Below are 26734 nucleotides of genomic sequence, written 5' to 3' on the forward strand. Positions count from 1 at the left end.
ATTAACAAAGGATTTATTATTACATACTAGAGAAATTCCACAGTCCCAACAAAATATCACACCCCACCCAGATAAGCCTTTAGCAGGGTGGCCAAATGCAATGGTGAAGCATAACTCATTTCTTCATATCTTCTTCATGGGCAGATTAATCCCAAATGTCACAAACCCAGAGTCTCGTAGCAGTTATAAAAGGTAGCAATATATGTATAGTAACTCTCAGTCTTGGCTTCAACGAGGGCAGACAAGCATCCAGACTCTAACTCTGTACTAGTAGCCACCCTATCATGTTTGCAACAATGGAATCCTCACTCCTTGAATAAACGCTGTCCTTGCTTCCGGTTGCAGGAGTCTCTGGCCTTGTCAGAATTAGCGTAGCAGTCTTTCTTCTCCAGAAAGCACAAACATTTACAATGCTCCTAGATTCCTTATCGAAGCCTCCCATGCTCTGTCCATGGAGCTCTTCTTCTTTGTTGAACAAGAACTAGTATCAGCCGCAGGAATGCCTCCTTCCTCCTTTGTTTCTACCTCAGGGCTTCTGTTTAAATGCACACCTGGTCAGAATGAGCCCACCCACATTAGCTCCCAATTAACTCCTGCCAAACTTATAGGCTCTATCTGTTACATAAGAATAGCAGGGAGAGCCCTTTTGACTTCCCAGTTCAAGAATGAAGCTGGAAGTAGTGAGTTCCATAGAAAGCAAGCTGTGGTATTTATCTATTTTCCTTTCCACAACACACATGATAGAATAAGTGGTTTGCAGAAGTCTATTTTAACTGCATTTTATAGCAGAGTGGATTACCAAGTGATGAGCAATCAGCCTCTAGTCTATCCCATTATGTGGCAATTGCACAACCAGGCTTCAGAGGCAAAGCCATTACTAGTTTTGATCAAAAGAGAGTCTTTGGACCCATATGTTGCTTGATCATCCATATATTTTATGAAACTTTTAACTACAGCGTGTTAATTAACAAACTTATTCATACAGGTTTCTCTGAAGTAGGCTTTAAAATTATTTCAAAGCTTCAGTATATCTCAGACAGAAAAAGGTTATGTAAAATCCTTAGCATGATGATCCATCTTCTCTTGTAAGCCACTGGTACTTTCATGATATATTAACAGCCATCTCTCAGTATGGTTGTTGATTGTTTAATGTTATACCACTTCCTAAATTTTGCATAAAATAATTAGAGAGAATGGAAAATCATCTTAATTAAAATATAGTTCATGCAATTTTCCTGTGTAGCTATGGATATGGCATACACACGTCAAATGGTAAGAAGTGTAGTTCTCCCAATCATGACAGCTGTTCAGTAAAATAAAGATGTGCAATTTGTATTCTCTCTTGTTCATTTCTTCAGATGAAAGCTTTACATGGGACATTCATGACTGCATACTACGTTTGAGATTTATATCACTTTTAGATTTTTAGAGTTGACTGAGGATATATCAATACTGCATATATCCTGTTTCAGGGTTGCAGTATCCCATGCATATTTTTTTTAAAAACTGGAACATACAAATTGTGGATCAGACTGAAAATTAGCAGCAAACTTCATGCTTCCCCCTCTGCATGCTCAGCTTTGTTTCTGTGGGAGAGGAGTCCCATCGGAAGGGCCAACTGAAGACACTCTGCTGCCTGAGTTGAAGGGCAAGATGGTGCACCCTAATTCCATGTACAGAAGCTGACCAGACTGACAGTTCAATCTTATTTCCACACTGGTGATGGAACAGCATTCTCCACTGAACCTGAGGACAGCAGGCTAGCTTAGGGGGTCCAGGGGAGGTCATGTAGCACACACAGCTCTGTCGTCCAGCACCTAACCATCCCTAGCATCCATTGCCTGAGGCAGCTGTCTTACTCTGCTGAATGCTAGGGATGGTCCTCCCCATAAGCCACTATTCTGTCTTTTCCTCCACATTCCCATCATTCCTTGGTTAGGTCATTTCTATGACATCTTCCAATAAAATACGTCATCACTATAAAAATAGTAAGTCCATTTGGGCATTAAAGTCTCCTGCTAATACTAATGGGGACTGGGGAAACATATCCTCTATTTCATATAAAATACTTTTCCAGATCTTCCCAAAAATAGTCTCTGAAAAGTGCTCAAGATGTTGGGTGTGGGGAATATAAACATTATATTCATAATATAAAATATTAGAATATAAATATAGAATATATAATATATAAAATATAGAATATAAACATTATATTCATTATAAACATTATATATATATATATATATATATATATATATATATATATATATATATATATTGGAGGTAAAAGGCTGTAGAGTTTATCATCTCCTGCTCTCCTATCCATTACAGGGGGAAGACATAGTCGTGGGTTATCCACTTTGGTCTCTGCTTTGCTGAAAGGTTCACTAACAACCATCAAAATTCTGCAATGTTGAGCTTTGGCAGTGATGGTTAGGAAAGCCCACACCATCCATATATATATATATATATATATATATATATATATATATATATATATATATGGATGGTGTGGGCTTATATATCCATTATATATATAAGCCCACACCATCCATATATATATGGATGGTGTGGGCTTATATATCCATTATATATATATATATATATATATATATATATATATAATGGATAGGAGAGCAGGAGATGATAAACTCTACAGCCTTTTACCTCCAATTTCTTGCAGACTCGTGCTTCTTGTAAAAATAAAATTTGAAAACTATTAACATATTCTAAAAAAAGAACTCATATTGCCATTTATTTACCCAACCAGCCATGTTCCATTACATACAATTGTCAGAGCCTGACTTTCTGGTACACCTTTGGCAACTTGGCACGAAAAAGATCTCAGTGAAGCTCTGTAGCAGATCAAGTCACACAGATCAGCACTTTAGAGATCACGGTACTTAGTATTACACATTTATAATCCCACCATAAATCAGGCAGTTTAGGCAAAGCTACCAGCATGTTCCTTTGTTCAAGAGATAGTTCCAAGGCAGGAGTAATTTAGAGTTGCAGGCAAGGTGAAAGTCCAGTATTATAGTACAAATCGGAAAACTCATGGTACAGAATTCAAACAGGCAAGAGTCCAAGATTCATAATTCATCCATGCAAGGAAGCATTTGTTGTTGTTGTTCAGTCATGTCCAACTCTTCATGACCCCATGGACCATAGCACGCCAGGCCTTCCTGTCTTCCGCTCTCTACATGCTAGATAGTGATGCTATCTAGCCATCTCATATTGGACACCTTCCGACCTGAGGGGCTCATCTTCCGGCATCATGTTTTAGCCTTGTGATAAGTTCCATGGGGTTTTCTTGGCAAGAATACTGGAGTGGGTTGCCATTTCCTTCTCCAGTGGACCACATTTGTCAGAACTCTCCACCATGACCTGTCCGTCTTGGGTGGCCCTGCATGGCATAGCTTATGGCTTCACTGAGTTACGCAAACCCCTTCGCCACAATAAGACAGTGATCCATGAAGGGGACAAGGAAGCATTGTTGTTGTTGTTGTTCAGTCGTTAAGTTGTATCCAACTCTTTGTGACCCCATGGACCATAGCATGCCAGGCCTTCCTGTCCTCCACTCTCTCCCGGAGTGTGCTCAAGTTCATATTAATTGCATCGGTGATGCTATCTAGCCATCTCATCCTCTGACGTCCCCTTCTCCTTTTGCCTTCAATCTTTCCCAGCATCAGGGTCTTTTCCAGGGAGTTTTCTCTTTGCATTAGGTGGCCAAAGTATTTGAGCTTCAGCTTCAGTACCTGTCCTTCCAATGAGCAGTCAGGGTTGATTTCCTTTAGGATTGACTGATTTGACCTCCTTGCAGTCCAGGGGACTCGTAAGAGTCTTCTCCAGCATCACAGTTGAAAGGCATCAATTCTTCGGCGCTTGGCCTTCCTTATAGTCCAGCTCTCACAGCCATACGTTACTACTGGGAAAACCATAGCTTTGATTATACAAATCTTTGTCGACAAGGTGATGTCTCTGCTTCTTACTATGCCATCTAGGTTTGCCATAGCTTTCCTCCCAAGGAGCAAGCGTCTTTTAATTCCATGGCTACAGTCACCGTCATTATCAAGAAAATAAAATCTGTCACTGCTTCCATTTCTTCCCCTTCCATATGCCAGGAAGTGATGGGGCCAGATGCCATGATCTTCGTTTTTTTAATGTTGAGTTTCAAACCAGCTTTTGCACTCTCCACTTTCACCCTCAACAAGAGGCCCTTTAGATCCTCTTCGCTTTCTGCCATTAGGGTGGTATCGTCTGCGTATCTGAGGTTGTTGATAATTCTCCCGGCAATCTTAATTCCGACCTGTGATTCATCCAACCCGGCGTTTCTCATGATGTACTCTGCGTATAAATTAAATACGCAGGGCGACAATATACAGCCTTGTCGTACTCCTTTCCCAATTTTGAACCACTCGGTTGTTCCATGTCTGGTTCTTACTGTTGCTTCTTTGCCACAGTTTATTGTGATCCACACAATCAAAGGCGTTAGCGTAGCCAACGAAGCAGAAACAGACGTTTTTCTGGAATTCTCTTGCTTTCTCCATGATCCAGCGAATGTTGGCGATTTGATCTCTAGTTCCTCTGCCTCTTCGAAACCCAGCTTGTACTTCCGGTAGTTCTTGGTTCACATGCTGCTGAAGCCTACCTTGTAGGATTTTGAGCATAACCTTGCTGGCATGTGAAATGAGCGCAATTGTACGGTGGCTTGAACACTCTTTGGCGTTGCCCTTCTTTGGAATTGGAATGTAAACTGACCTTTTCCAGTCTTGTGGCCACTGCTGAGTGTTCCAAATTTGCTGGCATATTGAGTGCAACACTTTAACATCATCATTTTTAGGATTTCAAATAGCTCAGCTGAAATACTGTCATCTCTGCTAGCTTTGTTGTTAGTAATGCTTCCTAAGGCCCACTTGTCTTCACTGTCTAGGATGTCCGGCTCAAGTTCATTGACCGCACTATCATGGCAATCAGGGACATTCAGATCTTTCCTGTAGAGTTCTTCTGTGTATTCTTTCCACCTGTTCTTAATCTCATCTGCTTCTGTTAGGTTCTGTGACTGCACTATCATGGCTATCAGGGACATTCAGATCTTTCCTGTAGAGTTCTTCTGTGTATTCTTTCCACCTCTTCTGAATCTCATCTGCTTCTGTTAGGTCCCTGCCTTCTTCGTCCTTGATCATGCCCGTCTTTGCACAAAACGTTCCCTTGTTATCTCCGATTTTCTTGAAAAGATCTCTAGTCTTTCCCATTCTATTGTTTTCCTCGATTTCTTTGCATTGTTCATTTAAGAAGGCCTTCTTGTCTCTCCTTGCTATTCTCTGGAACTCTGCATTCAGTTGGAATCCTGGACCGGGGGGGAGGTGCTCCGTTCCTCCCCCCCCCTGGAATCCTGGCCGGCTGGCTGTGCTCTGCAGGGATTCTGCAGAGCCGCCGGCCGGCACCACCTGCAGCCGTACATCCGTCTGCTGGCTAGCAGGGACGCAAATGGCGGCGGCCGTAGCTACCGCCGTTTGCGTCCCTGCAGTCAGCCGTGATTTAAAAAAAAAACCGTGATAGGCTACGTAAATGTTTACGTAGCATATGATGGCTGACTTAAAAACAACAACAACAACGCATGTATGCAAATGGCGGCGGCCGTGGCCGCCGCCATTTTTGTACGCTTGTTGTTGTTGTTTTTTAAGTCAGCCATCAAATGCTACGTAAACATTTACGTAGCCTATCACGTTTTTTTTTTAAACTTAGCCATGATAGGCTACGTAAATCTTTACGTAGCCAATCACGGTTTTTTTTTTAACTGCAAATGGCAGAGCCACTGCTGCCAGGAAGATCCGCCCCAGGTAAGTCTCGTCCCGGGGGGGTGGCAGACCCTTCCGCCCCTGATATCGGGGGGCCGAATGCGCTGGCATTCGGCCTCCCCAAGATCCGTGGCAGAATTCTCTGACATCTCTACTTAAATCTATTCCTCACCTCCACTGTATATTCATAAGGGATATGATTTAGGTCATACCTGAGTGGTTTAGTGGTTTTCCCTAAGTTCTTCCATTTAAGCCGAAATTTTACAATAAGAAGCTCATGATCTGAGCCACAATCAGCTCCAGGTCTTGTTTTTACTGACTTTATGGAGCTTCTCCATCTTTGGCTGCAAAGGACATAATCAATCTGATTTCGATATTGACCATCTGGGGATGTCCATGTGTAGAGTCGCCTCTTGTGCTGTTGGAAAAGAGTGTTTGCTATGATCAGCGTGTTCTCTTGGCAAAACTCTATTAGCCTTTGTCCTGCTTCATTTTGTACACCAAGGCCATGCCTGCCTGTTATCCCCGTGATTTCTTGACTTCCTACTTTAGCATTCCAATCCCCTATGATGAAGAGGACATCTTTTTTTGGTGTTAGTTCTAAAAGGTGTTGTAGGTCTTCATAGAACCAATTTCAACCTCAGCTTCTTCGGCCTCAGTGGTTGGGGCATACACTTGAATTACTGTGATGTTGAATGGTTTGCCTTGGAATCGTACTGAGATCATTGTAGGGATGCACGAAAGTCACTTACCTTTCACAGATTTTGTTGATGGTGGGGGGGGGGAGGTGTTCCATTCCTCCCCCCGGAATCCTCACCGGGGGGGTGGAGGCGATCCGTTCCTCCCTCCCGGAATCCTCCGCGGCCGTCCGTGCTCCACGGCAGCTCTGTGGAGCAGCCGGCCAGGCCCAGCCAGGCTAGAGCCGTCCGCAGCCAGATTTCCGGCCGCGGAGGGCTCTGGGGAAAAAAACCAAACAAATGGCCGCCATTTGCATTCCTTAGTTTGGGCCGTCTTAGTAAAAAAAAAAAAAAGGCGTACGCAAATGGCAGCGGCTGTAGCTGCCACCATTTGCGTATGCCTTTTTTTTTTTACCCTTTTTTTTACCGTTTTTTTTTTACCCAGACGTTTTAGGCTATGTAAAAACTTACGTAGTCTATCACATCTCTGTAAAAACAAAAAACAAAAAACTGCAAATGGTGGTGGCAGCCGGTCAGAAGACCAATGTTCCCAACACAGGCTTGCCAGCCGTTGCTGCAGCTCACAGTTCAAGATTCAAACAGGCACAAGTCCACAGTTCACAATAAGACCATGCAAGGAAGCAATTCAGGCAAGGACAAAGGACATTCTTAATGCAGGCTCATCAGCCTTTGTTCTGGCTCCTGGTATGAGTTTCAGGACAGATAAGAGTCTCAAGTACATGATAAGTCCAGACAAGGAAGTATCTCAGCCAATTAAAACAATGGTAAGTCCAGGCAAGTGAGACGAGAGCTCTATGCAGTGGACATTTTGCCATGCAGGGCCTCTGTTACATATTCTAGGGGGTACTGTGGGTTAGTTGTTTTTGAACCTTGGCAGCTCCTTTAAAATTGGAAGTAGCAACAGTGGGTGGAGCTTCTGCTACATCTTCACTTCTGTGTGGTGAATAAAGAACAGTTGTGTTTGAGGCCCACTGATTCCTTCAGTCATTCCTATTACTAATACAACATTTTTTGGAGATGAAGATGGGATTCTAAAAGCTATACAGGCAGCAAGGACTGTGAAACCATTTACACAGCTAACTGGTAAGCAGTCAGCTAGACCCACTTAAGAACTTGAGCAACTCCTGTGTTTTTAAAAAAAGAATTAAAATCAAAATGTCTCTCTTGGACATATCAAAGAGTTTGATGTTAGTCAATCTGCTTCCTGGGACTCTTATGTAGAATGGCTTTCATTCTATCTTGAAGCAAGTAAGATAGGTAATGCTGAACAAAAGTGAGCTGTGCTCTTAACTGTTTGTGGGCTGGAGACATTCACCATAATAAGGTCCCTCACTGCTCCTGCCTCACCCAAAACTAAAACATTTGATGAACTTTTAGGATTACTGAAGATACATTTCTCACTCCTTCAGTTATTGTGCAAAGATTTAAATTTCACAAATGAATGTGGCAACCTGGAGAGGGCATTTCCACTTATATTGCAGAACTGTCATATTTCTCAACACTGCAACTTTGGTGGGGATTTTCTAGAGGATATGTTGAGGGATCGTCTTGTCTGTGGGGTTTATGATGAAGCACTTCAACAATGCCTCCTGTCCAAGCCAAACTTGACATTTGCAATGGCTCAAGAAAAGGCATTAGCCAGTGAGACTGCATCATGGTGTGTCACAGAACTAGGGATGTACGAATCCCTTACCTGCCAATCCGGGGGGGGGGGGGGTTCCACAGGGGGGGAGGCGATCCATTCCTCCCTCTGGAATCCTCTTCGGCCAGCTCTGCTCCGCAGCAATTCCACAGAGCTGCCGGATGGCTCCAAAGTGCCAGCGATACGGCCGCCATGCCGTATGGCTGGCTGAAGGGGACTACTGACTGCGGCCGCAAATGGTGTCCGGGACACCATTTGCGGCTGTAAAGGCCTTAGTTTAAGGTAAATGCAGCCATAAATGGCTGCATTTACCTCAAACTAAGGCCTTTATGGCTGCAAATGGCGTCCTGGACGTCATTTGCATCTGTGCTTTTCATTAACGCAATAGGCTACGCAAATATTTGCGTAGCCTGTCACGTAAAAGCAGGGATGCAGGGATGAACAGTAACCTGATCTTCGAGAGCATTAACCTTCGATTCCATCTTTTGAAAAGAGATATTAATTAAATCCACAGCCCTTTGAAGGGCAATGATTGAGTCCTGAATTGTTTCCAGTTTTTGTGACTGCTCTGGTAGCTGAGAAGATGTAGTTTTTATCAAAGCAAGCAACTCCTCTTCATCTCTGGCATTTCTAGAAACCTTTGCCAGGGGAGCAATTGCGGGGGTAGATGGCGTTCTCAAGCCTTTCTTTTTTTCCTTTGGTACTGCCATCCTCCACTTTCAAAAGCATAACAAGCAAGTATGATCGCAGAAACAGAAAAACAAACACTTAAGCAGATTTAATTACAAGTTCTCAGATATTGCTGGTAGTTTAAATTCACAAATACAATTTGGAGCTCGTCTGTCCTTATGTCTCCTAATTGCTTAGGAGTTTCAAACAGCGTTCAGTAGATGATACTCTGGCGACTAACCTTAGATTCCAGCCCCTCTGTTTCTCTGCAGAAGCAGCTGTTCTTCCAAGATTTCATCTGGATACTGTAAGCTTCCCCTTTTAATTACAGGGGAAGATAAAAAGGTTTCTCAACCTTTTCACAGCTGTTTGAGATAAGCAACTGCGGAGCTCCGCAAGTCACTGCCAGGATGACATGGCTCCGACCAGATGTCCAAAAGTCAAACACTTGTTGAGTCCAAATTCTGTGCTTGAACATTATGACGAAAAAAATCCACTACTCCTTACTACTGATACTTCTTCTTATGGGGTTGGTGCTGTGTAGGGATGTCATGAGAGTCCCGGAAGGGGGTGGAGTCCGGTGACTCCCCCTTGCTCACGCATCCCAGACCAGCTCACCAAGGCTTCATGCACATCCAGACCCACTCACCAAGCAGCCCCGCGCCCAATGAGCAGGTCCCATAGGTTCTCCCCTCCTTGCAAGGATGTTCTCCCCTCCAGGAGTGGAGAACAAGGGTTAACACCACCTGGCAAGTCTTGAGAGGCAGGAGTCAGAGGCGGTGGAGGCAGGAGTTGCCCTTAACCCCTTCTTCTCCCCTCCTTGCAAGGAGCTGAGAATGAGCAGTTGGTGTGACTCCTGCCCCCCCCCCCCCGGCAAGCCTTGAGAGGCAGTGGAGGCAGGAGTCACTGTTAAGCCCTTGTTCTTTCTGATGGGGACTCCAGCAGCTGCCATTGTGTGCAACAATGGCAGCTCCAGAACTTCCATATTTTTAATGTTGAGTAAATAAATGATGCCTTTATGCCCACCAATTACGCAACATTAAAAATATGGAAGTTCTGGAGCTGCCATTGTTTATTTATTTATTTATTACATTTATATCCCACCTTTTTTCCTCCTTAAGGAACCCAATGCAGCGTACATAATCCTCCTCCTCTCCATTTTGTCCTCACAACAACAACCCTGTGAGGTGGGTTGGGCTGAGAGTCTGTGACCGGCCCAAAGTCACCCAGTGAGCTTCCATGGCCGAGTGGGGACTAGAACCCAGGTCTCCAGACTCCCAGTCCAACACTTTAGCCACTACGCCTACAAGGGTGGGTGGTCCCATGGCTTCCTCAGGCACTCACCAAGCTGTTTAAAAGCTCACATAGTGCTGTGAGCAGGGGTGGGTGGTGCGGGTGGCTTGGTCAGTCCATCCATCCTTAGTGCTGTGCTAAGTCACAAATTTCCAGATGGCACAGAGGCACCAATTGCTTATTATTCAAGGACTATGTCATCCACTGAAAGGAACTTTACACAAATTGACAGAGAAACCCTAGCTGTTATTGCAGGAGTCAAAAAGTTCCACAACTATCTCTATGTCCATGCAGAAGTCTTGATGCTAGAAGCCCTTCCTGACCCACCTCTTCAGGTTGATCAAATTGCTAGGCTGACTGCTTGAGAGCCTGTACTGGCTGGTGTTTTAAACTGGGTATGGAGGGGATGACTGGATGAGGAACTGCCAGAGGAATTTAAGCAATTCAAACACTGTCAGCATGAGATGTCTGCTCATAAGGGATGTCTGCTATAGGGAAACCACGTTGTTATTCCAGATACGGGTCATCAAACCATCTTGACCACACTGCATGCAGCTCATCCAGGGATCGTTTGTATGAAAGCATTGGCCAGGAGTTATGTCTGGTGGCCAGGTATTGACTCGGATATTGAAAAAAACTGTAAGTGAGTGCAGTACTTGTCAAGCCACTACACACAATCCACCAACGGCACCTACCTTTCCCTGGGAAGTGACCAAGAAGCCTTGGTCAAGAATTCATATGGATTTGGCAGGACCATTTCAAGGGAAAAAAACGTTTTGGTTGTGGTAGATTCTTACTACTTGATCTGAAGTAGTCTTAGTATCATCACAAACAGCTGCTGCAACAATCACAGCACTGCCACTTATTTGCAACCCATGGGTTGCCTGATACTATAGTCTCAGACAATGAGACTGCATTTACATCTGCTGAATTTAAAACATTTGCAGACAAGAACCTTATTCAAGCTGTCACCATTTCACCTCGTCATCTCCGAACAAATGGCCAAGCTGAATGGATGGTACAGACAACAAAAGATGCCCTGAAGCACTTTGCAGGAGAAGACTGGCCAACTTGCCAGGTTTCTCATTAGGGATGTATGAAAGTTCTGCCACGGATCTCGGGGAGGCCGAATGCCAGCGCATTCGGCCCCCCGAAATCAGTGGCGGAACGGCCCGCCCCCCCCCCCGGGACGAGACTTACCTTGGGCGGATCTTCCAGGCGGCGGCGGCTCCGGCGGTGGCTCTGGCGGCGGTTCGGCGGCGGTGGCTGCGGCGGCCGTCATTTCCAGGTTAAAAAACAACCCCCCCCAAAAAAAGTGATAGGCTACGTAAAGATTTACGTAGGCCCAGCCAGGCCAGAGTCGTCCGCAGCCGGATTTCCGGCCGCGGAGGGCTCTGGGAGTGAAAAAAATAAACCCACGTACGCAAATGGCGGCGGCCATAGCCTATTGTGTTCCTTATTTTTGCCATCTTAATCTACGTAAATATTTACGTAGACTAAGATGGTGAAAATAAGGGGAACGCAAATAGTGTAGCGGCCCAGACTAAGGAACGCAAGTGGCGGCGGCCGTAGCCGCCATTTGCGTACGCCTTTTTTTTTTTTTTTACCCAGACGTTTTAGGCTATGTAAAAAGTTACGTAGCCTATCATGTCTCTGTAAAAAACAAACAAACTGCAAATGGCAGCGGCCGCAGCTGGTAGGAAGACCAGCCGCCACCGCCGCAGCTGCCGCAGCCACCGCCCAGAAGATCTGCCCCAGGTAAGTCTCGTCCCGGGGGGTATCCGCGGGGTGGCGGGGGGGTGGCAAGCCGTTCCGCCACAGATTTCGGGGGGCCAAATGCACTGGCATTCGGCCTCACCGAGATCCGTGGCAGAATTCTCTGCCATCCCTACTTCTGTGTGTGCTGAATAAAGAACAGTTGTGTTTGAGGCCTGCTGATTCCTGAAGTCATTCCTATTACCAATACAACAGCCTCTCCAGGCTCCCACGCAGACTAAGTTCAGGATTCAGGATAAGTCCAGAGAAGTTAAAGTCCTGGGCAGTAGAGATGTTTTCCATTAAGGCCTCTACTACACTAGATCCCAGGTGGGCTAAAAGCCCATGTTTCAGGATTAGTTCAGGCATTAAAGGAGGGTTAAGTCCAAACAAGAAAGTGGTCCAGGCATTAGAGACACTGTTTCCAGCAAAAGCTCTGTAGCCTCTGCACCAGCATAAATAAAGGGGAGGGGCTACTATAGCTCTTCTTCTAACAATCTGTCCTGACACGGGAATCTGGTCCATAAGCTAGCATTATGTCAAGGAGATGTCTCTGTTCTGCTGTCTATAGATGCTTCCATTTTCAAGAAACAGGTTTGAAAGCCCTTCTTCCTCAGCTGAGTCTCCCCCCTGCTTGATTCTCATGGAGAGGCTGGCAGCCTTCTGAGCTGCAGGCAGATCATTCAAGGCTGAAACCTGCAGCTGGTCAAGAGTGTCCAACTCCTCCAGCCTACTCCCCGCTCTAAAGCCAGGCAGAGTTAGGCTCTCACCATTCTGACATTCCACAGCCTGAGCCAAGTCCCAAAATCAGCCCCCTTCCTTGGCCTGTAATCAGATGGGAAACCAGGCAGAGCTGAGCTCTCAGGCCTTGGGCTTTCCACAACTGGACTAGGTTCTAAACCATCCTGGTCCACTTCTGGATCAGATTCTGACTCCAAACTATAGGGCCCACAGCAGCTCCTGGTCTAAGCCTGACAACAATTAAAGCCATTTCCCTTCCACACAACCTCCTGTCAGCACTCTGGCAAGACTTCAGTCAACTCCACCTTATCGTAAACCACAGCCCCATTTTTAAATTATCCATCACCCAGACCCAATAGCTGCAATTTCAGTTTTGGGTGTTTCCTAGCCCTTTTAGTTGTGGGAGATACTATATCTTCAGGCTCCAAAGCCCTAGCTGCCAACCAGTTAAATATGATTGATGCAATGATGTCTACTGCCTCAGTTCAGGGCAACATAATGTATTTCTACCCAACATTTCTCCTGGGTGACTAGAATGTGTGGCTTAGCCAGAGATGTGTTTGTGATAACATTACTTGTTAGTTTTAATTGGTTCTCATTTGACATAAATGCAGCCTTGGTCTCAGGCACTCTAATATTTCCCATTAATTTCCCACTTAGAGCATAGAGTCTACTCCAGCTCGGTCTTTGGAAGGACTTTAAAGGAATTAATAAGGTTTGCCTGTGTAATATAATTTGAACTTTCTGCCTGCTTCACCAATTTACTGTGAACTGTGTTTTCTGCACATATGTCAAAGAGGGCACTTAGGGATAACTGATTGGGTCTCCATTAGTTCCACCAGAGGGATGTTCCAGGAGATTAAACCTTGCATGTCCTGTTCTGCATAATTCTGGCTAATCTGCTTACCTGGTGCTATCATCAATAAAAAATGTAAAGCTATATCAATAAAAATCCTTGTGGGTTTAATCCAACAACCCAGTAAAAAATATTTTTCAATATAAGGGAAAGAATTTTTGCTGTCTAATGTCAGAACTAGATGATGATGATGATCCAAATGCAAAAATATTATTGATATCAGGTCAATTTCCCTATGTGACAAGAATAATAAGGTACTTTGGTGTATTTAGCAGTAGAAGGAGAACCCAAAAGGATGTATTTCCATTGTATGAACCAATAAACAAAGGGATGTATTTAGGTTGCAAGACAAATTCACTCTCCTGTTCAGCACCCTTACTTTTACTGGAGTAGCACACACAGTCCAAATCATCACCTCTTCTGGTATGTAGTCCCTTCCTTCCAGTTCACCTGTTTTATGTGCAAGGAAGCTTCCACCTTTTCCAGTTATTAACTTTGCAAAGGGCTGTGGTTCAACAAGCAGCCTTTGGTACTATTTCATCAATTAATGGACTACTGTTTTACATTCTGAAGGTAGCACCTGTTATCTGTTGATCTTCGGGCTACACTACTTCATTGGGGGACAGTCACCAGGAGTTAAGTAGGCATATCACTTTGTCACTGGCAGTGAATAAATATCCCTCATAATTTACTCCTCAGGCAAGTCTAAATAATCATCCATCCTAGACTGCATGGGCCCAGTCAATGAAGACTGGTCAGTTTCATTTTATCCTGTGTGTCATAGTTGACTTGTCTTTAAGTTAATGTACAGGTTACAACGTAATTTTCTTTTCTTTATTGTTCATCCAGTGTATTAACTAGGTCATCTACATCATTAGAGCAATACGACAATGGAAGCAATTACCTAGGGAGGTGGTGGGCTCTCCCACACTGGAGGCATTCAAGACGAGGCTGGACAGCCATCTGTCAGGGATGCTCTGACTTGGATTCCTGCATTGAGCAGGGGGTTGGACTCGATGGCCTTGTAGGCCCCTTCCAACCCTACTATTCTATGATTCTATGATTCTATGATCCATGATGGGTCAAGGGAGCTATTCCTCTGAATGGAAAATTTAAAGCTCATCCTCAGTAAAGACACTGATGGCTCAAAGTTAACAAATAGTTTAAGGGCACAATCCTATGCATGTTTAGACAGAAAAAAGTCCTACAATTCCCAGCATAAGATATTTAGATTTCGCTCTAAATATCTTAAGGTGGTGGCAAAATCTGATAGAATAGAAGCTCCATCTGTTGAACAATGTATCTTTATATTTTACATTTCCATCCCATCTTTTCTTCCATCCTGGAACTCAAGGTGGCATGCATGGGTTCTTGTCAGTTTCCCATCAGACACTGGCCAGATCCAGACCTGCTTAGCTCCATGTGCAATCAAATCATGCCTTTATTTTAACAAGAAACAAGTTAGTTGCACTTAGCTCCCACTGAAAGTGTATCTTATTTTTTAATAGAAACCACATGCTGTTCAATTGCAGTCAAGAGCCACAGATGACACAGCTCCAATGCTGTTATGATAAAACCTAGAACTACTTCACTTTTTTCTGTTGTTGTCAGATATCTTTATTCTCGGGCTCAAATATTACTTCTTATTGGATGTATGTGGCCTCTGTCTTTCTTTCCCCACTTATTCCATAAGGCTTGCTGTTCCCACTGTCACACAAGTAATGTTTACAGAAAAAATAATGTACATAGCCTTGTCATTAATAGCCATGCAGATTTGCAAAAAATAAAATAAAAAATCCTGCTGTGGGGTTACCCTATGAAACTCATTTAACTTTGAAATAAGGCTAGTAGTGTCCAGTTGGCATTCAACTGGAGTAAAAAGAGCAGATGAGATGGCATAAATATAAAAGGCTATAATCTTAACTCTCTGATAAAAAATAAATATGTTCGCAAAATGTCTCTGAATTCCATGCTGTGGTTCTCCCTGTCCTTCTCTTTGTATAAAATCTAATAGATTTCTTCTATGCTATTTAATATATTAGATGTGTTGTATGTTTCTATATTGCTCTTTTCTATTAACAACTCTAGTACTGCATTATTTACCTGTAATAGCTGGCCTCAGGTGCAAGCAATCATCCCCAGCTCCAGCCTCTTGTGAGGCAGTTCACCAGATAAGTACCTGGATCAGGGAAGGGGCAAAATAGACTTGGTAGCTGGCCTCAGGTGCAAGCAATTTCCCAGTTCCCATTTACCTGTGCTTAACTGGGCCTAAATATTTATTTAACTGGGATTTCAGTTTGTATCTTTCTGTTTTATACATATTATATATTTATTGAAACTGTATTTATAGATTTCATTTCTGCCCTCTAGGGTTCTTGAGACAGTGTACAATTTAAAAGAATAAATATCCAACCAGTTAACAGGAATATCTTAAATCAGAGAGCAACATTAAAATCCATCAAAAGCATTGATGCTTTGCCTAAAACAAGGTAAAGATGGAGCCAATCTAACTGCTCTTGGATGTGAATTCTGCTGCAGGGTGCTGCTACAGAAAAGCACCCATCTTGTGCATTTATTAGCTTAACCTCTCTCAGTGGTGGGACATGCAACAGGGCTTCTAATGAAAATTGCAGATTTCAGGTAGACTCATACAGGAGGAGAGGTACTCTGGCCCCAAGCCATTTAGAGCTTTATAGGTAAGAACCAGCACCCTAAATTGGGTTCATGAACAAATTCAAGCCAGTGTAGCTTGTAGATATAAATGCACATCAGACAGATGCCTGGCTGCTGCATTTTACATTAGTTGTAACTTCCAACCGTTTTCAAGAGCAACAGTGTGTTACAGTAACAAACACAAGAAGGTATTAAGGCATGGACCATTCCCTGAGCATGTGCAGAGTGTGCTTTTTATTCAAAGAAAGAGAAGGTTGCTAATCTTTCCCTTCATGCTGCATTTGTATAAGTGTAACTGCTTCAGAAAGAACACACAAACAATGTGTGTGGTTGAGACTGGCCCAAAGTCACCCAGTGAGCTTCCATAGCCAAGTGGGGACTAGAACCCCCCCCATCTCCCAAGTCCTAGTCCAAGACTCTAACCACTAGGCTACACTGGCTGTCTAACCACTACACCACACTGCTGTTATGAAACTCATGAAAAAGCGACAATATAATGGAAAGTTCTTTCTGAAGTAGTTACACTTGTACAAATGCAGCATGAGCAGAAAGATTAGCAAGCTTCTGTTTGTTTGAATAAAAAGCACACCCTGCACGTGGACAAATGGACATGGAATGGACAAATGGAATGGACAAAATGAGGAATAAACATACCAGGGAATATGAAGAACTATATTCTTCCATTATGTGTGTGTGTGTGTGTGTGTGTGTGTGTGTGTGTGAGGGAAAAAAGGAGGAGAATTCTGGGGGCTTGTGAATAGCGGAACAGAGCACTGGACGCAAACTGTGGAAGTCAAGCAGCTCCGAAGGTACACAATTCGTACATCCCTATTCTTCAGCAAAGCTATTACAACCACTTATTTTAGAGGAGTTGGAACCCAACCCTCTTTGAAAGAAACTTTTACATTCTCCACCACCCAGTTGGCCAGCTCCTCTGTTAGCAGCCAGGATTGGACATGGGTCCAACTAGGGATGTCAGAGAATTCCGCCACGGATCACGGTGAGGCTGAATGCCAGTGCATTCGGCCCCCCGAAATATGTGATGGAACAGCCTGCCACCCCCCTGCCACCCCACGGATCTCCCCTGGAATGAGACTTACCTGGGGCAGATCTTCCGGGCGGCGGCGGCTTCTGACCGGCTGCCACCACCGCCATTTGCAGTTGTTGTTTTTTTACAGAGACATGATAGACTATGTAAGTTTTTACATAGCCTAAAACTTCTGGGTAAAAAAGAAAAGAAAAGAAAAGGCATATGCAAATGGCGGCGGCTACACTATTTGCATTCCCCTTATTTTCGCCGTCTTAGTCTACGTAAATATTTACATAGACTAAGACGGCCCAAACTAAGGAAAGCAAATGGCGGCGGCTGTAGTAGGGATGGATGAAAAGGACTTACCTCGTCCCACAGCTTGCTTCGCGGTGGGGAGTTCAGGCGAGGGGGGGAGGCACCCTGCCCCTCCTGGACGAAATTCAGGCTGGGGGGGAGGTGCCCCATCCCTCGCCAACGAAATTCAGGCGGGGTAGGAGCGCCCCGTCTACCCGGCCGCGAAAAAATAAGTAAAAAATAAAACACGCTGTCAAGGGCTCCTTGGAGGCCTCTCTCAGTCTAATCCAGTAGCCAAGTCCAGACACAGACAAAGGGATTCCTTTCAAAGCTTTATTCTTCTTTTACAACTTAACAACTCTACAGGTAGCAGCTAGATCTGAGCAGCAGAGTACCTATGCCCTAAGTTGAAACAGTTGGTCCCCGTTTGAAAGGGAATTACTGGCAGACCCCTGAACTTAAGGACTAGGGAGAGTCCCTCCCCTTTTCCCTTGGAGCCTCTGGGCGCAGCCATTGTTTGCGCGCCAACCTGGCACTTCGCCTCCTTTCCGCGCCCTCCATCTGGCACCGCTTTCTGTGTCTGCGTCGCGCATCCACCAAGTCTGCTATCTCTGCTCGGTCACTCCTTGGACTGCTTTCTAATCTAGGAATGCTGGTGGGAGGAATCTCCGTCAGCTGTGGGCCCTGGGAAAGCGGAGCGCGCTCCTCTCCCAGGAGCGACTGCTCTTCCTCAGAATCAGAACTACTCTGGGATTCTATGGGCTCAGTGTCCACCCTGACTAGGGATGGGGGATAATTTCTCCCCGAAACTTCGGGGGGCCGAGTGCCAACGCATTTGATTTAAAAAAGATTTACGTAGACTACAGGGACCAAATAAGGAACGTGAATGACGGCTCCCTATGGGGGCCGCCATTAGCGTACGCGCTTTTTTTTTTTTCAAAGTCACCCGTGACAGGCTTTGCAGATCTAGCCGTGATAGGCTACGTAAATCGTTACGTAGCCTATCACGGGGCTTTTTTTTTTTTTACTTTTCTTTTATAGTTCGCAGCTGGGGAGACGGGGCGCTTCTCCCCGGCCTGAATTTCGGCCGGGCGAGGCGGGAAGACACCCCCCCCTTACATGAACTTCGGGGGGAGAAGCAAAGCGCTTCCCCCCCACCGCGAAAAAAGCTGCCGGACAAGGTAAGTGACTTTCATACATCCCTAACCCTGACACACACACACACACACACACCCGTGATAGGCTACGTAACGATTTACGTAGCCTATCACGGCTAGATTTCCAAAGTCAGCCGTGATAGGCTATGTAAAACATTATGTAGCCTATCACGGGTGTGTGTTTTTTTTTTTTACTTTACTTTTTTTTTTGCATTGGCGGCGGCGGCAGCCGGTCGGGAGACCGCCCACCGCCCCCGCCCCTGCCGAACCGCCGCCGAACCGCCGCCGGGACCCGCCACCGAGAGGGACATTCGCCGAAGGTAAGTCCCATCCCGGGGGGGGGGTGGGGGGCCAGCGGAGAATTTCCCCAACACTTTCGGGGGGCCAAATGCGTCGGCACTCGGCCTCCCAAAGATTCGTGGAGAAATTCTCCGCCAACCCTAGGCTGTAGCTGCCGCCATTTGCGTACACGGTTCCCCCCCCCCCCAGAGCCCTCTGCAGCCGGAAATCCGGCTGCGGACGGCTCTAGCCTGGCTGGCCCTGGCTGGCTACTCCGCGGAGCTGCCGTGGAGCACAGCCGGCCGCGGAGGATTCCGGGGGGGAAGGAATGGAGCGCCTCCCCCCCAGCGAGGATTCTGGGGGGAGGGACGGAACGCCCCCCCCATCAACAGAAATGAGGTAAGTGACTTTCGTACATCCCTAGGTCCAACAAACAAGTGGTTAGTCTCACTCCTCCAAGTAACCTCTCCATATCCTGTGGATGAACTAGATAAACTATTTTTTGCAAATTCATCACAACTAATTGCCTCTAGACTACTCTGAGGTCTTGTTGTTGTTGTTCAGTCATTCAGTCATGTCCGACTCTTCGTGACCCCATGGACCATAGCACACCAGGCCTTCCAGTCCTGTGCTCTCTCCCGGAGCATGCTCAAGTCCATATTCATCAGTGATGCTATCTAGCCATCTCTTCCTCTGCCATCTCCTTCTCCTTTTGCCTTCAGTCTTTCCCAGCATCAGGGTCTTTTCCAGAGAGTTTTCTCTTCGCATTAGGTGGCCAAAATATTTGAGCTTCAGCTTCAGTATGTGTCCTTCCAATGAGCAGTCAGGGTTGATTTCCTTTAGGATTGACTGATTTGACCTCCTTGCAGTCCAGGGGACTCATAAGAGTCTTCTCCAGCACCACAGTTCGAAAGCATCAATTCTTCGGTGCTCAGCCTTCCTTATAGTCCAGCTCTCACAGCCATATGTTACTATTGGGAAAACCATAGCTTTGATTAGATGGACCTTTGTGGGCAAGGTGATGTCTCTGCTTCTTACTATGCTGTCTAGGTTTGCCATAGCTTTCCTCCCAAGGAGCAAGCGTCTTTTAATTTCATGGCTACAGTCACCATCTGCGGCGATCTTGGATCCCAAGAAAATAAAATCTGTCACTGCTTCCATTTCTTCCCCTTCTATATGCCAGGAAGTGATGGGGCCAGATGCCATGATCTTAGTTTTTTTTAATGTTGAGTTTCAAACCAGCTTTTGCACTCTCCTCTTTCACCCTTAACAAGAGGCTCTTTAGATCCTCTTCGCTTTCTGTCTCTGAGGTCTAGTATATAATAAATTCTTAACCACCTGAAACAACATCTCCATATGACACTGTTCTGATGCAATTGTGGATGAGAAGAACAACTTCTTTGCTGCTTTCAGTACCACAGAGTAGGCCCTAAACTGGGCTCTAATCCATGTTAGGTCAGATTCATCCTCAGCCTTCTCCACCATCATTCTAGTTGTCTACTTAAGTGCTTCATTGCCGTAAGCTTCTCAGAAAACCAAGGAGCTAGCACTCCTACGTAGAGGAAACTGAGGAATGATCACATCAACCTCCCAGATCATCTCTCCATTCCACAGATCAACCAAGGCTTTGACAGAATAACCAACTTTAGTGATTAGAACATCCCCCAGAGCATTCAGGAATCCTTCTGGATCTATTTCGAAGGTGGACCATTTTAGTAGGTCTTCACACCTGCACAGGTTAAGTGTCCCAGCAAAAAAAAACCCAATTAGGTAGTGATGTGTTATGACAACACAGTTCTTTGAAACTCACCTACCTACAGATCACCTTTATCCTGGCCAAAAACAAGATCATGACTGTGCCCTGTCACATGTGTAGGGTCATAAAACCCTGAGCTTGTCCTGATGAAGGGACCTCAGTGTGAATGTTAAAATCCTCCAATGCAGTCAGTTTCTGGCAAGTCAACACCACCTCCACCAGCTCAGGCAGGGAGACAGTTGGGCAGCGGTGTGGGCAGTACACCAACAAAATTCCATGGCCTGTGGTATTCTGTTTATCTCCAGGAATTTCTCATCCATTTAAAAGTTGAAGAGACTTGCAGTGAGAGAAAGACAGTTCTTTAATAAAGTCTGGCCTGGCTAACTTTACACAAAGGGATACACCTCAATGCAGACCTTGTTGGCACTTTTAGTATAATAATGAATTGGTTTTCCACTCTACTTTCCAATAAAAAATATAGAGAACTTTCACCACAGATATACCAAAGAATAAAGTGATGTTAGCCTGTGTCCATAGAGACAACCAATGGTCAATGGTGGCTTTAAATTTAATACTGGAACTTTAGGCTATATGTGAGCATAGACTTTTTCTATCCCTGTGACTTTAGGTTGACTGCCAGAAGCGAGGATGCTTTCAAACTAGGCTTACTGCTGTTGAAACCATATTTTTAATTAGGAATTTTTGAATAGCATTGCAGGCTGCCAGAGTTGTGACCTGTCAAGCTGCTGAGAGACTACTGGTCCTCTTTTGATACCAGCTTAGCCTGCGATTGACACTTGTACCCAATTTGTATAAGACTGCTTGAGGTGTTTGTGCTGTTCTTCTTCTTGATGGACTTGTTTGTTTACAAGAGAATCAGGGAAATCACAGATATCCCAATATTTGAGAGTGTTCAGATTTTTTTTGAATAGCTATGTTTAAAATCCACCCTTGATTGCCCAGGCTGTACCTTTTGCAAGTGGTCTGATAAGGTTTTGTATACAGTAATAGCTTTGTTGTAATTGAAACTATCTTTTAACTCGCTGGTCTATGACCATAATAAAATTGATTGATACAGTAATGCTTTCTTCAGCACTGTTGGATGTTTGGATTTGGTCATATTTTCAGAGTATGAGGCTGATATTCAAAGTTCCCCATGTATGAATGAAAAGTGGTTGTGCAAGTGATTTTCCTTTCAAACAGCAACTCTTCACCCTACATTGAATCCTATTCCAGATGATCCCTTGACCTTTAGGATCAGCTGGGGAAGCTAGGAGTTGCAGTCTGGGGCAGGGCAGTAAAGTCCTGTTCTGCATGAGGAACTGTGTGTGTGATCCCTGGGACCATGGTGTTTGACAACTCTTATTTTTAGGCTTCAAGAACTGATTTCCATTATGTACATGTTTTGTATATTCCTCTATAAAATGTTATATTGATGCTAATTTGTTTTCATTGCTATTTATCCATCATTTTCTACATCTTCAATGTACAATATACAGTATGTAGGACCCTACATTCCGTTTATTTCTCCCTTATTTTATGGGCATTCCAGGACTTATACAACTGTCAAATCACATTTAAGAATACAGATAAAGGAGATAAGAACTGGGGAAAAACACTAGGTACATTGAAATAAGATTGAATAATAATATATTGTATAAGTCATTTATGATTTATCATTACCAAAATAATAGCTCACAGGATATTTTACTTGAATGCTGGTTTTTGGTGACTTGCTTAGTATAATAAGAAATTAGTCATAGTCTTTTGGCATAAGGATCCTAGTGATGTACATAAGGACAACATGTACCTGGTATTAGGGCTCAGTCTAGGTATGGTCTGGACTGGATGCCTTCTCATCACTAGGCCTTGCATTGCACAGCTGAGCTGTGTAGTTCTAAGTGATTTCTGTGGGGCCACTACTCTCTTGTTCACTTTCATGGGATCCTGTGGGGCTTGAATCCTCTGTATTGTCTCATTAGAAAGGACCAGTTAATTGTGACTTAAATCATTTTTAAGATTAAGTTTCTAACCCTTCTGAATACAAAGATAGGGTTTGAAGTGTATGGAATATGCCTGGTGATATCTCAGAAACCAGAGGCATGGATCAGTATGTCTTCCAAGGTTGGGGCTTTAATGCACTAATAGTTCTGCCCAATACAGAGGAGAAACAGATCAATAACATGTCCCTGTGCACCAGCATGGAATAAGCAAAATTATGTAAATGTGCATACTTGCTATAAGCTGTAGAATCCAGCTTTGTACAGAGCATGTAGAGTACCTTTTACCTGTCTAAACATGTTGTTAAAGCAAGAACACCATTACTATATAGTCTAATGGAGCTCCAATGTTGGCTAATTAGAATGAGTTAACTTAAGAATAATTCTAACACAGCTTAACTTTTTCTTCCAGATTGATATCCCACCTGACACCATAATCAACTACATGGTGCAGAATTCTAAAGGAAAAACTTCTTTGACTCATTCAGGAGCAGCCCATTCAAAATATATTGAAAACTTCCCAATGAGGATCTTCAGCCAACCACAGATAGATACATTCTCACTAAAGCCAGAAGAAGAATTTGACAGAAAAGCTCTATTGGCAGCTTTAAATGCATACATCATTCAGAAGGTGACAGCAAAAAAACTTGGTGGAAGTTCATTTGTTAGCAGGACTAAAGAGTCTTCCATCTATACCAATAGGCTCAAGCCTCCTCAGATTGATCATCTTGATGGAATGTTGTCCAAAGAAAAAACAGGGGATTTTGACATGAGACCACCATTCCTATGGAGGCCTGGATCTGGGCTGGTACCTGGTTCTGCCCAGAGTGATATGAGGGTCCCTCTAACTCAAGCTGATGGTAAGGGATCAATATACATCAACTTTGCATGAGTGCTCATGTAGTGTTCTAGAACAGTGGTTTTCAAACTGTGTTCCAAGGAACACTGGAATTCTTTCGAAGCTTATAAAAGGTTTCCTCAGTGAGAAAGTCAGTAATGGCAGACAAGTTTCCCCTAAGGGCAGTGTGCTCACTACTGTCAATATTCCCATGCAATGTATAGCTACAGGAAAAGGGCAGTGTGTGTCAGGGCAGACTGTCAGTCCACATTCAGATGATAGTGAGACTGAACAGGCCTGGCCAGTGCACCTTGAATAAACCTTAGAGCACTCCTCAGAATCTGCTGCAACACCCAGGGATTCTATGAAAGATGTGCAGAGCTTTCATGGCAGACAAGTCAATGTCAAATTCCTTGAAACTAAAAGTTTGTAGCAGTCAAGGGAAGAATACATTCAGGTTTGTGTTCAGTTTTGAGTGATGGTATGATGGCGAATCAAATGATGATAGATCAAGTGCATATGTGAATTAGTCCTGCAATAGAGAGAAATGAGGAACCTGGGAAATTCTGACCACTGGCACTTCTCTTAGAACTCTATGTTAGAACGATGAACTGATGCTAAAGTTTAGAATGTGTGAAAAATTGTTTCTGTAAATTCACAGAAATATTATTTGATAACTTGCCGGTGACATTTTAATTCCTTTGTAGCAGTGTAGAATACTATATATAGTATATACTATGGTATATACATGAAATATATATATGTTTTCATGTGTCTTTTAGTTCTTTTGCTTACAAAGCACAACATCTATTGGTGTTGATATTTAGTCAGAAGATGGCTCAGTGTGTACATGCCAGAAGTTACAGCATTCATGGTGAAATACCTGTCTCATAATAGGTTTCAAGACGCAAATGTTAATGTAAATACAAGTCCAGGTGGCACTGCACATCTCTGGAATAAGATTACTGTTAAAGCAAACTAGGCCCATGCTGGTTTCATTATCATGCTCTGTCCTATTTCACCTTTCTTAGCAGGGATCTACAAAGAACAGGTATTTAACTGTTACAGAGAATAATACTCTTAAATGTATTGGATTTTGTCAGTTCGGCTTCCATAGGCATAATGTATCCTGGAATAACTTTTCACCATGTTTGGGTACAACAGTGAACATTTTCTATGAATGCAAACATACAAAACATCCTGCATCCTTTTGTTCTGTAGGCTTGCTATAGCACAGGATGTTTTTAAATTCACACCTTGCCAAACTGTTTCTTCCTCTTAAAAGTCTCTTCACAAAACAAGTATTTTTCTTAGTTTGCTACCAACAACCAAGCCCAGATTCTTCAATCTCATGTATCTTCTAACATACAGGACATACCACTTTTTTGAAAACTGCTGCCAGTTGTGTCTGTGGTAGTTTTTGGCCTTTTAACCATCATGGACAGTGGTTGTTGCATAATAGTGTTTCATATTTTTGCCTAGTTTTCCTTAAGATGTCAGTCATTTCTAACAAGAAACTTATCTTCAGGAGGTGTTCCTTTGACAGGCAGCATCCTAGTGACTGTCCAGAATGACAAACAACACACTTCAGAGAAGGCAGATGGCTTCTCTATCTTCACTTTATTTAATGAACCAGAAAGACCTGCTGAGAGTCTTTTAGCAGGCTCTGGAGTTGGGCCGTTGGCCATTCATTTTCTCCTGTTTGATTTCTTTCCCTTATTTTCATTTTGCTTGTGATTGAGGCTGTGCTTTGCTATAGACTATGGAACCAGGAGAAGGAGACTGAGGAGATAAGGCCTGATAGAATGAAAGAAATAAAACGAGTTGATAGTGAATGAAACTGAAATGGCAAGGTTATATCAACAGCTTATGTTCAGCAGCCCAGGTTTTACTGGACAGCTAGGTATGAAGTGAAGGCATTGAACTGAACGTGCATGGGGAAAATGCTCACCATACAGAAATGTTAATATTACATATACTTTGTATTGGGCTCATATCTGGCCTGTGCAATTGTATGCTACGAATGTTTGGGGCAGGCCATGTAAAGACCTAGGGCTCTCAAACAGGGAACTCTCACAGCAGGACTTTTACACCTAACTCTCTGTGCCACTGTGGTAGCTTACCAGCAGGGGCAGCATCTGGCCTAACCTCTGCTGTGCTTTCGCACCACCACTGGAGATGGCCAAGCCCAAAGGGTGATATAGCAGCTACCAGGTCAGCAAGGGTTAGATTACCATAGGAGCCAATAGAGTTTCATCTGGTCCTCTAAAGCTTTTAATTTTCGCTTGGGTCTTCAGTCTGAACAACCTGTCACTTAGGTGCAAACTAAACTGCTCTCCAACTGACCATCTCTGTTTATCTGCTGGCTGGCTTGATGGTCTGTCTTTGCCCTCCTGCCTGCTTCCCAGCTTGACTACTAGTCTCCTGGATACCTGTTTGTCTACATACTTCCACCTCTGACTGGATATAACAGCCAAATCTACACAGAGCCTGATTAAATATTTTCATGTCAGTTATTTTTTATTTTATTTATTTACAATATTTATATAACACTCCACATCAAAGATTTTGGAGCAGTGGAAAACAAGTTACAATAATACAACCCCATAATTGAAACAATCAAAACATTTGGAAAGATCAGATTCTGAACTTAATAAACTGTGGCCTTCACTGAGGGAAGGCCTCTCGAAAGAACAATGTCTTCAGGAAGCGCCAAAAGCAATACAACGTTGGTGCCTGCCTGACCTCCAAAGGCAGGGAGTTCCACAGGAAGGGGGCCACCACACTGAAGGCTCTTTACCTGGTGGATTCCAACTGGGCCATAGGCCCATGTGGAACCACCAGGGATATACACTCTGATGACCTCAGTGACTGGGCAGCTTGGTAAAGAAGAAGGTGCTCTCTCAGGTATCCTGGTCCCAAGTTGTTTAGGGCTTTGTACACTAGTACTAATAACTTAAACCTGGCCTGGTAGCGAATAGGCAGCCAGTGCAGTTCCCTTACCAAAGGAGTTATATGCTGAAAAGGGGCAGCTCTTGACAACAGCCAAGCTGCTGCATTCTGCACTAACTCCAGCTTCCAGATCAGCCTCAAGGGCAGCCCCACATAGAGCGCATTGCAGTAATCCAGTCTTGAGGTTACTAATGCCTGTACCACTGCGGCCAAGCTATCCCTGTCCAGGAGAGGCCATAGTTAGTGAACCAGCCGAAGCTGGTAAAAGGCACTCTGAGCATAAATAAATAAATAAATCTA

At 44.0% G+C, this 26734-nt stretch overlaps 1 protein-coding gene across 3 annotated transcripts in view; it reads left to right on the forward strand.

The window, feature by feature from the left end:
- PTPRN2 (protein tyrosine phosphatase receptor type N2) overlaps window positions 1–26734 on the forward strand; it is a 1142627-nt gene that overhangs the window by 412574 nt on the left and 703319 nt on the right. For all 3 annotated transcript variants that reach the window (XM_084859285.1, XM_084859286.1, XM_084859287.1), the window contains one exon: window positions 23057–23504. In XM_084859285.1, the coding sequence (XP_084715411.1) occupies window positions 23057–23504 (448 nt within the window). The remainder of the gene's footprint in view (window positions 1–23056; window positions 23505–26734) is intronic.

This window comes from Heloderma suspectum, chromosome 5 (assembly GCF_057233095.1).
Source record: "Heloderma suspectum isolate Gila_16-S chromosome 5, 16-S_ref, whole genome shotgun sequence".
NCBI lineage: Eukaryota > Metazoa > Chordata > Lepidosauria > Squamata > Helodermatidae > Heloderma > Heloderma suspectum.